General features: G+C 41.1%; 1 protein-coding gene across 1 annotated transcript in view; it reads left to right on the plus strand.

The window, feature by feature from the left end:
• The window catches only part of faf1 (Fas associated factor 1), a 234135-nt gene that overhangs the window by 194085 nt on the left and 27319 nt on the right, over positions 1-12731 (plus strand). The window contains exons 16-17 of the mRNA XM_062978316.1: positions 10519-10599; positions 11241-11318. Coding sequence (XP_062834386.1) covers positions 10519-10599; positions 11241-11318 — 159 coding nt within the window. The remainder of the gene's footprint in view (positions 1-10518; positions 10600-11240; positions 11319-12731) is intronic.

The raw sequence follows: 12731 nt of genomic DNA on the forward strand, positions 1-12731 counted from the left end.
GCCATTTACCTGGCCCCTGTCCTCAGTTTTAGACTTAGGCTCGCCCAAAGTCTGAAATGACTTGAAGGCACAACAACAACAATCCTACTTGATGATCTCTTTGGCCAGAAGCAGGCCCACATTTCCCACTGCAATCCTGATAAGTTTACAGTATGTTGGTTAAAATAATTTTTTATTTTCAAATATTGTATTGTTCTTTCATTTACCAATATTGTAAATGAAATATTGTAAATGAATGATATGGTAATAATATAATGTAGTGTGTATACATATAATATTGATAATAGTATTATAATGTAATACAATATAATATTTATTTATTTATTTCATTATTTCTACCCCGCCCTTCTCACCCAATAGGGGACTCAGGGCGGCTAATAATAATACAATATAATAATATTGTATAATAAATAATATTAATTATATATTATATATTAACTGTAATATTACTAATAATATTACGTTATAATGGTATAGTACAATATAGTATTATATAATGCTAATATTGTGCTATGCTAATAATATAATATATTGTATGTACATACAACTTGTAAGCCACTCTGAGTCCCCTTCCGGGTGAGAGAGGGTGGGGTATAAAAGTAGTAAATAAATAAATAAGTAATTGTTGCTGGGGGTTTTTTTGCACTACAAATAAGACATGTGCAGTGAGCATAGGAATTTGTTCGGTTTTTTTTTTCAAATGATAATTTGGCCCCTCAACAATCTGAGGGACCATGAATCGGCCCTCCACTTAAAAAGTTTGAGGACCCCTGCATTAGAGAGATACAGTGGTGGTGGAGACACTAGGTCGAATGCTTTTCAGTTTTAATTTCTACCACTTGTATATTATGCATACATTATGCCATACCATTTACAAAAATATGCACTTGACAAAGATGTCTAGTAAGCAGAAAGGTGTCATATTCATATAATTGTACGGTTAAGCCAATATATGAATAAATTGTATGTATACAGATGGTTCTCTGTTATTCTTCTATTGCGCATAAAGCAGAAAGACACTCACTGTGGTCACCATATTTAGAACAACATAAATATTAACCCATGGTTTGAAGTTGGTTTAATGTTCTTGTTCCAAATTTAGTTGCCCTAGTTTTCTGGTTCCTATGTCATAAGAAGTTCAGGTCAACTGAACCCTTTCTTGGTTAAAACAGCAAATCTGAGGGAAGACAAAAATGCTTTCTTAATATCACATTTTTAAAGGCTAAATGAAGCCCCGGTGGCAAAGTGTGTTAAAGCACTGAGCTGCTGAACTTGCAGACCAAAAGGTCACAGGTTCAAATCCCGGGAGCGGAGTGAGCGCCCGCTGTTGCTCCAGCTCCTGCCAACCTAGCAGTTCGAAAACATGTCAATGTGAGTAGATCAATAGGTACCGCTCCGGTGGGAAGGTAACAGCACTCCATGCAGTCATGCCGGCCACATGACCTTGGAGGTGTCTACGGACAATGCCGGCTCTTTGGCTTGGAAATGGAGATGAGCACCAACTCCCAGAGTCAGACATGACTGGACTTAACGTCAGGGGAAACCTTTACCTTTTACCTTAAAGGTTAAATACCCTGTTTCCCCTAAAATAAGACATCCCCAGAAAATAAGACCTAGTAGAGGTTTTGATAAATTGTTAAATATAAGGCCTCCCCCAAAAGTAAGACCTAACAAAGTTTTTGTTTGGAAGCATGCCTGCCTAACAGAACACCAGAGCATGCAGGATCGGTAAATGTATGTACCATAGATAGTTGTACATGGAAATAGTGGTAGTAACAAGAAATTCTTGATAGGATTCAGTTTGTCTGGTTATGTTGGTTTGCGATGACAACTACTGTACAGTATATAATAAATGTTCATTTTTTTGTTCAACAATAAATGTAAATTGTTCTTCATGGAGAAAAAGACATCTCCTGAAAATAAGACCTAGAGCATCTTTGGGAGCAAAAATTAATATAAGACACTGTCTTGTTTTCGGGGAAACACGGTATGATTATTTAGCCTCTCTCTGAAACAATTTTGTTGCACATCACAATATATTTTATGATTTTAATTCCCCAAAAACAGAAAGCTTGACTTCATAGATTTCTGTATCTTGGTTTGCTATAAAAGGATGGAACCTTCACAAAACAACAGCATAAACCCCATGAGTAAAATGAACAATTTAGAAGCAAAGTAAGACTTGTGAAGATTTTTGGGGGGAAAAAACTCCCCCCCCCCCCCCCCGCAAATGCAATAGCAATGGTTCTGAAGAAGCTTCTCATAATAAAAATATGTACTTAAAAGATAGTCTGGCAACACTGTAAAAATTACATTACTTTCGGATTCATTTGGGCAGTTTTTATCTCTGTCTTTCTTCCTCATATATATATGTGTGTGTGTATATATACACACACACACATGCACAATTATAAAATAGACATGCCTGTCATCTTTAGAGGGAAATATCCATGTTTTCTTTTATGTTTACACAAGCTGGGTGTATTTCGTTAACACTCCAATGATTAGCTGCAGGCACTAATAATTTTTCCTTAAGGTGTGGTTCAAAAAAAGCTTTGAAATAGATACTCATGCTTTCCAAACACAGGATATGTAAGATGAACGTTGTGCATTTATTGCTGTGAGGCCCTCCTAAAATGGTTTCTGTCTGCAATGTTTGTGAAATATATTCCTCAGATTGTCTTATACCTGGGTCTGAAACCTAGAAAGGTAATATTTCTGAGGATAACATTTTATTTTTCTGAGTTTGTGTTCATTTTCTACTAGAACAGTTTATCAAACCAAGAATGACATTCCTGTACGGAATCTAGAAATGATACGTACTTAGCTTCATGTAAAGCACTTTCTGGATTATAGTAATATAAACAGCTACCCTTTGCTTCACATATTCTCTCAAGTAATTTAACATATTGCACTTGCACTTTAAGAACGGCAAAAAGGGAGTGAGCCTCATAACCATCTTAGATAAAACATCAGGGTAACTCCCAAGGTGGAGGAGGGGGAGAAGGAAAGAACCATCTCTAATGGAGGGTAGAGTATAATGCAGGATCTGTGCCCATATTTAAAGGCTAGCACTAGTTTTATGATGGACCATGTTGAGGGGGAGTGGTTGCCCAGCAGCCGAGGAGCCCCCATAGAAGTAATACAAGAGAGGAGGAGATACGGGAAAGGGAGGCCCAAATTAATTCGACCTAGGGAAAGAAAGAGAGTTCTTGTAGATCTAAAACAGCCTCCTGACACGGTAAACTTGGATGCCCAGGCTGGCGGTTCCTTCGAATTAAAGGTGGTGCTGCTGAACGCCATTTCTGTCAATGGGAAAGCAATGATCATCCAGGACCTTCTCCTGGATGAGCAGGCAGACCTGGCGTGCATAACGGAGACCTGGCTGGATGAGGTTGGGGGAGCTAACCTCACCCAGCTTTGTCCACCAGGTTATACCGTGCAGCACCAACCAAGATCTGGAGTGAGGGGAGAAGGGGTCGCAGTGGTCTATAAAGAGTCCATCCCCTTGACCAGGTGCCCCATCCCGTAGTCAACCTTGTCTGAGTGTGCTCATCTGAGGGTAGGGGACCGGGACAGTTTAGGGATTCTGCTAGTGTGCCGACCACCCCGCGGCACTACAGTCTCCCTGCCTGAGCTAGCAGGGTGGTCTCGGGCCTGGCGTTGGAGTCCCAACGGCTCATTGTGCTGGGGGACTTCTATGTCCATGCCGAGACCGCTCCCTCCGGTGCGGCTCAGGACTTCATGGCCATGGGGCTGTCCCAACTAGTATCTGGCCCCACCCACAGAGTAGGGCATACACTTGGCTTGGTTTTCTGCCAGGGATGGGAGGAAGTTGGCAGTGTGGAGGAGCTTACCATCGCTCCGTTGCCATGAACTGACCATCACTTGATCAGGTTTAGATTTACTGTGCCCCTCAACCTCCACAGGGGTGGAGGACCTACTAAAATGGTCCGCCCGAAGAGGCTTATGGATCCGGATGGATTCCTAATGGCTCTTGGGGAGTTTCCCACCACCTCGGCTGGTGATTCTGTCAATGCTCTGGTCATCCTCTGGAACAAGGAGGTGACTAGGGCAATGGACACGATCGCTCCGGAACGTCCCCTCTCGAGTACCCGAGCTAAACCATCTCCTTGGTTCACTGAGGAGCTGGCAGCAATGAAGCGAAAGAAGAGGGAACTAGAGTGGGTGTGGCGTTCGAAGCCAAATGAGTCAAACCGAACACAGCTATGTTCCTATCTTAGGGCATATGCCGCGGCAATAGACGCTGCAAAGAATTCTTTCTTTGCAGCTAATATTTCATCTGCAAAGAACCGTCCGGCGGAGCTGTTCCAAGTGGTCAGAGGTTTGTTATATCCCTGACAATTCGGCAGCCCGCTGTGAAACATTTGCTCGGTTCTTTGCGGACAAAGTCGCTTTGATCTGTTCTGGCTTTGACACCATATTAACGGCAGCTTCCGAGGTTGTAGCACGAGCACCTGCTTGTCCTATTTTGATGGATTCTTTTCAATTGGTTCAGCCTGAGGATGTGGACAAGGTGCTTGGAGAGGTGAGGGCTACCACATGCATCCTAGACCCATGCCCATCCTGGCTGGTGAGAGAAGCCAGAGGGGGTTGGCTGAGTGGATGAAGGTGGTGGTGAATGCCTCCCTTCGGGAAGGCATATTTCCAGCGAGCCTGAAATTGGCTGTGATCAAACCACTGTTGAAAAAGCCATCACTGGATCCCACTCTATTGGACAGCTATCAGCGTATTTCCAATCTCCCCTTTTTGGGCAAGGTCATGGAATGTGTGGTGGCAACGCAACTCCAGGCATTCTTGGATGACACTGATGTTCTAGATCCAGCACAGTCTGGCTTCAGGCCTGGGCATGGTACTGAGAGAGCCGTGGTCGCCTTAGTCGATGATCTACACCGGGAACTGGACAGGGAGAGTGTGTCCCTGCTGGTTCTGCTGGACCTCTCAGTGGCCCTCGATACCGTCGATCACGGTATCCTTCTGGGACGCACTGCCGGGATGGGGCTCGGAGGTACTGTTTTAGAGTGGCTCCGGTCCTTCCTGGAGGGTCGCTCCCAGATGGTGTCACTGGGGGAAACCTGCTCGGCCCCACAACCATTGACTCATGGGGTCCCGCAGGGTTCAGTACTGTCCCCCATGTTGTTCAACATATACATGAAGTCACTGGGAGAGATCATCCGGAGTTTCGGGGTGAGGTGTTATCTCCTTCCCACCTGTCACTAAGGAGGCTGTCCAGGTCCTGAACCGGTGTCTGGCCACTGTGTTGGACTGGATGAGGGCAAATAAATTGAAACTCAATCCAGACAAGACGGAGGTCCTCCTGGTCAGTCGCAAGGCTGAACAGGGAATAGGGTTACGGCCTGTGTTGGACAGGGTCGCACTCCCCCTGAAGACACAGGTTTGCATTCTGGGTGTTCTCCTGGAGCATTTGCACAAATAAGACTTGTGCGCCAGCTATGCCCGTTCCTTGGGAGGTCTGACTTGGCCACGGTGGTCCACGCTCTGGTTACATCCCGTTTGGATTACTGCAACGCGCTCTACGTGGGGCTGCCTTTGAAGACGGCCCGGAAGCTCCAATTAGTACAACGGGCGGCAGCCAGATTAATAACTGAGGCGGCATACAGAGAGCATACCACCCCCCTGCTAAGCCAGCTCCACTGGCTGCCAATATGCTACTAAGCCCAATTTAAAGTGCTGGTCTTGACCTACAAAGCCCTAAACTTTGGTCCAACTTACCTGTCCGAACGTATCTCCTCCTATGAACCATCAAGAACACTAAGATCGTCTGGGGAGGCCCTGCTCTTGGTCCCACCAGCCTTGCAGGCGCAGCTGGTGGGAACACGGGACAGTGGTGGCTCCTCGGTTGTGGAACGCCCTCCCCAGTAACATCCGGCAGGCCCCAACTCTTCTGGGCTTCAGGAAGAACGTTAAGACATGGCTTTGTGCGCAAGCATTTAATGAATAAGTACTATATTGACATGGTCTGAACTTAGATTTATGTGTGATAGTTCCTTGGAAGAATGGTAATAAGTAACTATATGTTTTAAGCTTGACTATTGTATTTTATGGCTTATTGTTAATGGTTTTAGATGTGTTGCTGTTTTTATTGATCTGTTTGGCATTGAATTTTGCCAGTTGTTGTAAGCCTCCCTGAGTCCCCTTGGGTGAGAAGGGCAGGGTAGAAATGTTGTGAATAAATAAATAAATAAATAATTGCTAAATGACTGTGTGTGTAAGAGTGATTATTTGTAGTAACTGTGCATTGCAGTACAGTAGAGTCTCCCTTATCCAACATAAGCAGGCCGGCAGAATGTTGGATAAGTGAAAATGTTGGATAATAAGAAGGGATTAAGGAAAAGCCTATTAAACATCAAATTACATTATCATTTTACAAATTAAGCACCAAAAACATCATGTTTTACAACAAATGGACAGAAAAAGAAGTCCAAAACGTTCTGTAGTAATTACTGTATTTATAAATTTAGCAATAAAACATCCCAATATATTGAAAACATTGACTAAAAAAATTGGCTACTAATAAATTGACTACAAATAAAGATAGAATTGCATAAAATGAATTTACAGTAGCAACATTGTCAGAAATTAAATCCATAAAAAGTTCAATCCTTGCTGCCTAGAGAAACAGCTGTGGATCAGGGCGGGAGGCAAACTGTGTTGGATAATCCAGAACGTTGGCTAAGTGAATGTTGGATAAGTGAGACTCTACCATATATTGTTTTAATACATCCTGATACTTTTATGAAAAGTAAAATAGAAATAATTAATTCACTGATGGCTCTTCCTGCAGAAATGGAGGGGTAATTTCAGCACAGCCTTAATGGGAACTGATTTTGAAGTAAAAGTTTTTAAATAAAATGTGAGATTTTAAAAGTAAAATAGAAGAAAGGGTCATTGAAGTTCAGCAGTAGACTTACTCTTGTCAGATCGATAATCTTACTGTCAGTTTAACTTGTTATGAACTTGATTTCACACAGATTTCCCTTAAAATGCAAATTACATTTTGCTGCATTGTCATACTGACATCAGATCACTTGTGTACTAACATCAGGATTCTGTTCTTGAAGCATTTCTGAATGGTAACTGAATAATGGAGAACGTCAACATTCATACTTTGAAAAGCAACAGTATAGAGTACTCATTACAAAATGTGTTCTCATTGCATGAAAGTTTGGTTACTCATCTAAACCTGAGAGAGTGTGATTGCCCTACCCTTACCAACTGGTTTTCCATGATTGAGTGATGGTTTGAACTTAAATTCCTAATCCAGCACCCAAACCACTAAAATAACACTGATTCTGGGTATAAGGCCTTTAATTGCCAGAGCTGATTTACAGAGAAATGCCTAAACACAATACCTATAGAGCAAACAAGAATAACAGATGACAAAATGGAGAGGAGTAAATGACATAATTCTAAATCATATATCCAAGACCAACAGCTTTAAAGTTTTAATGCAGTGATGAATTGCTCATAGGGAGGTGACCAGAAAGTTGTTCTCTTGGCAAGGAGTTCCAAAACCTAGGCTCAACTGTGGAAGAGGGTGGCCTGGAAAGTGATCACACCTTAGATCAGTGGTTCTCAATCTGTGGGCCCCAGGTGTTTTGGCCTACAACTGCCAGAAATCCTGGCCAGTTTATCAGCTGTTAGGATTTCTGGAAGTTGAAGGCCAAAACATCTGGGGACCCACAGGTAGAAAACCACTGCCTTAGATGATGAAAGAGGCTTGCCCAGTTGAGATGGGCCTATCCACCTAAGCTTTTCAATAAATAAAACCAGCTAAATCTTTAAATAACCTGGTTTATGGCTTTAAAATTGATAGCAGAATTTCAGATTGGTTTTAGAGTTAGGTTGGAAGACCTGCTTGGGAGTAACTAATAAAAATCAGACAGTCTAGGTGACTTTATCTTTATAAGCAAATGGAACATTTATGCTAGATGCTAGGGTTGCTACTGAATAAATATATAATACATTTAGCCTTTTAAATATGCATTGCCTTGTAATCTTCAGGTGTAGTATGCAGTATCCTTGAAGCAAAAAAATAAATAAAATAATGTTCAGCCCATTCCTGTGCTATTGTTGAGAAACCATTCTTCTTTTCTTGAATCTGTTGCTGGGAGAAACTACTTTGGTATGGACCCATGATAAAAAAAACACATTATTGCGATATGTCTGTTCAGTAGCAAGAGCACGTCAGAAGGAAAAAGCTGCTCATAGACCTTGTAAAAGGAAGCTGCTGTTCTGCACTCTTGGCTTATTTCTTCTTTGCAAGCCACACCTCTCCTAAGATCTTGTTAAAGAGTGTGGTATAAATCTTGAAAGGAAATCAATAAATAACACAGTGGAAGCAGAAAGGGAAGCTGCCATACGTGAGCCGACAGGAATTAAATGTGATTGACTCAAATTGAGTATAAAAATAGAGGGGAAAGAGGAAGAGGGAAGATACCTCGTTTTCTTAGTACATGTAATTATTTTCTGGTGCTGTAAATGCTAGATGTGATTGCTGTTTTAAGAACTGCTGTAGAGGAACGTCCTTTGCTGATGTTCCAAGGGCCCAAGAAACCTTGGGAGCAGGGCTGTTGCTGGCAGTATGCAAATATTTGTTTTTGCAAGTATGAAAGGGTATCATAATTTTCTATGTAAGCTTTTCTTACACCAATGAAGTTCTGTACTGCAAATTGCTTGCTCTGCAGTGCAACATTAATCTTAATTAAAACATAGTATTAAAAAACCTATGCAAATATTTTAGGTAGTGAAACCTCTTACTTGAATAAACAGTTTTCTATTGTCTATCCAGTGAACTTGATTACAAGGTGCATCTGCTCAGGAAACTGTTCACTTTGAAATAGAGGTTTAGCTCTGGCATTTCACATCTTTGTGAAGCAAGGCAGTCATGCATAATACATTTATACATTCCTGACATCCTTTTCACAGTCCATTCAAAAGTATAATGCCAAAAGAGAAGGAAAAACTAAACCAAGGGAAATGCCAGAAACTCTCAATTGTCTGTTTGGAAAAATACAGTATCATACCTGCCAACTACCGAAAGTCCAAATGAGATTGAATTAGGCTTTTTTTCCAACAGGGGAAACATTTTTACCATCAGTTACTCAGTCCCACTTTGAAACCTGTTTTGAGAGTGTACATCAGCTAGACACTTGTCTGGTCAACCCAGCATCCGACATATTTTTTGTGTGTGACCATGAATAATGTGGCCCACACTGTAGTCTTCCTCCCGCTGAAACAGAAGCATTTTGAGTTTTCCTCGCTGTGTCAGTAATGTGTGTTTAGGGTGATGCTGATATCACTGCTATATCTGCTATAGCCAGAAATGCCTTTATTTCTCCTGCTTCCAGGGTGAACCTACAACATAGCTGCATTGTGTGTAGCCGCACAAAATAATGTATGTTACTAAACAGAGGAAGAATAATCCTCAGACCAGGCTCCCAGTGCTAATACAATATCTTCAATGTATGGGTGCTTCCCAGTTTTTCCTAACTGCAAAAAAATACTGGGGGCGGAAGAGAAACCCCTTCTACTGCCCACTACTGAATTTGAGCAACGCTACAGCAGCCCAACATGGAAAAGCCACACTTCCAGTTTCCAAAAAAAAAAATGCAGTCCCTCCTTCCAGAATACTGTGCATGCAAGACACATATTTCTGATGGCTTTGGAGGTGGATTGAACTTTCCAGAGGTTTTCAGGGGCCAAATCCTCCTCAGGAACAAGATGCATGCTTGTTACACACCTTATTTTAATACACATGAAAACGTCTTTTTGTTACTGCCCTAGTAATTTAAGATACAGTGTCTGCTTTAAGTAAAATTGGGTGAAAATGTTCTGAAAAAGAAAAAGTAGCTCTTCGACTGGTCATGGATTGTTGATCTATTTGGGGCTGTTGTCATAACTTTCATCTCCCTTTCTCAAAGGCAGGAGCATTCACCCATCTTCTCAACTGTGTAGCCTAATTTTAAGTAGACAAGAAATACATCCTAGTGGTCTTACACAAAAGAGATCTCAGTGAAATTTTGAGCATAAGCAAATGTGATGGAATTGGGAATGTTTGCTTAAAGAACTTTCCCATTTCCTCCTCTTATTATTAATAATGTAGTCTGTCACTAACTGCATACAAAGATAAAACATATCTAATATGCATGTTTTGATCACATATGTGTTTTGAGTGCATGTGTGTGTGCAAAATACATTTTTCACATCAATTTTGTGACATGGAAATGGAAGTGTTGTATAAATTCTTCAGCTAAGTTTTTTGGCCAAGACAGAGGATTTCCATAACGTTGTGGTTGAAGTTAATTATAATTTTTAGTAAATTAGATGGACCTACACTACTACTTATTGAGTCTATGGTGTAAGAAGCAATCATAATAATTCATCCAATTGATCTAAATAAACCACCTAATGTAAATGATATAATATTGTGGTAATAATCTGAATCTTGCTATTTTTTCTCCTTCCATCATTTAGGATGAACGTGAAGCTAGAGAAAATGTGAAGAGAGAACAGGACGAAGCTTACAGAATCTCCCTTGAAGCTGATAGAGCGAAGGTATGTACCATTCTGTGCTGCATTTTTTAAAAGGTAACAATCAGTACAAATGATGTAATTTAGAAAAACGGACTGGAGAACCCAACAGTTTTAACTTAGAAACATACCTTAGACCAACTCCAAATTAAAACCTACTTTGTCCCTGGTGATTTTTGTATGATAGTGGTGGCAACAGAGCAGTCACTTGGAATGAATACCTCCTACTCTAACTTGGCTGTGTGCCTCTTCAAATATAGTTGCCCTCCATGTGTGCATCTTTATGTTGGAAAACTCACTCTTATGTGCATTCATTGAATATTTGTGAAAAGCAGAAGTGTGTGGTTTAACTTGTTGGCCAAACCAGACCTTGTAGCTCCATAGCCACCACAATATGATGTTTCAATGTCCAGAGAGGGTCATAGGTACCTTCTTTTATCTGTTTACCTTCCTTGCTGTGTTTGTCCTGGTTTGTGAATAGCTTAAAGCAATAGTTGATCACTGGAGTGGGAATCAGAGAATGGTTGAGAAAGGAGATGTGTGAAAGACTGTGAAACATACACTGCTTTGAAAAAAAATCCATATGTTGTTCTTCAGGAACATAAAACATTCAAATAGTTAATAATAGCTCTCATGTGACGGTACTTTTTGTCTCTGTTCTTTAGAGGGAAGCACAAGAAAGAGAAATTGCAGAGCAGTTTCGTTTGGAACAGATTAAGAAAGAACAAGAAGAAGAACGTGAAGTAAGATATTTTACCTTTTTCTCTTTTGCCTTTTAGTAGGATTTGTTATGTTAGGAATTGATTTCAATGTTCATGTGAAAAAGAAACACCTGAATAACAGGTTAATTGAAAATTGATATTTCTGTTGAAAAATATGTGTTGTGTAATACAAAAAAGGTGCTAGTCAGCTTTTATTAATAGAACATCTAACTGTTCTAGTTTTTGAAGGAAGGAGAAGTCAATGCAAAGTAGAAGAAAGACTATACAGGCTCAATATTTCCTTTCAATCCCTCCCCCATAGGTAAATTTATTTTTAAAACTCCATTGTAAATATCTCTTTTTTCTTTCTAGTCCTTCCTATTTTTTTTATTTTTGTCAATCAACTTCCTGTTTTGTAATCTATCTATCTATCTTCCTCCCTTCCTCCCTCCCTTCTTCCCTCCATCCCTTCTTCCCTCCATCCCTTCCTCCCTTCCACACCATACATTAGTTCCAAATGGCTTAAGGCAGAGCTTTCCAAATATTCACATTGCTGACATGCTTTTTATACATGCATCATCTCGCAACATGGCCATTCAGTTTTATTAGCAAACCAGAAGTTAAACCAACTCGTTGTAAGAGAAAAGAACACATACATAAATTTTAATGCCCAAATGTATGGGGAAACAACATATCTCATGAAAACCTTTCATTTATACTTTTAAAATATATGATTTGTAATTAATTTTCTTGATTAGAAACATATCCATTTTATATGTAATTCAACTGAAATTTATTGTGAAAATTGTAAAGTTTTAAGAGTAATTAAACATGAAAACAAGACCAACACTCCACTCCTACAGTGATTCACATGTTCACATGTTCAGTTCATTCGGACTCAGGTTTCTCATTAGGATGCCACCTGGCTTGCCAGGTAGTCTTTGTTCACTGTGGAAAGGGGAGGCAGCCTGGGGAGCATGTGGATGCTCCCAGCAGGCCTTTGCTGATGGGAAAGACCACCACTGCCCCCAGTTGCCTAACCTAGAGCAGCCAATGATATCCTGTCAATTGTGCTGCTCTGGTAAGCCAGATGCTATTCTAATGAGAATGCTGGCCCTCCACCCATGGATCGGCCTGATAGCTAGTCCAAGCAGCTGCCTGGCTAATCCAAGGGAGGAGGATCAGACATTCTCATTAGGATGGCACCTGACTTGCCAGGCTGACTTTGTTCCTGGCAACAGGGAGAAGAGGCCTGAGAAGTACATGGCTGCCCCCAGCAGGTCTCTGTAGCTGTGAGGGATCACCTCCCCCAGCCACTTGACCGAGAGCAGCCAATGGTGTCCCAGCATTTGTGCGAGTGGAGCACTACTTAGATCAACTGCCATAGATAGAGGCGAAACTTTCAGGTGGGCGGTTACTGAGGATGCTTGAGTGAGGATGGGGCCTTGTAGGAAA

Source organism: Anolis carolinensis, chromosome 4 (assembly GCF_035594765.1).
Source record: "Anolis carolinensis isolate JA03-04 chromosome 4, rAnoCar3.1.pri, whole genome shotgun sequence".
Classification (NCBI taxonomy): Eukaryota; Metazoa; Chordata; class Lepidosauria; order Squamata; family Dactyloidae; genus Anolis; species Anolis carolinensis.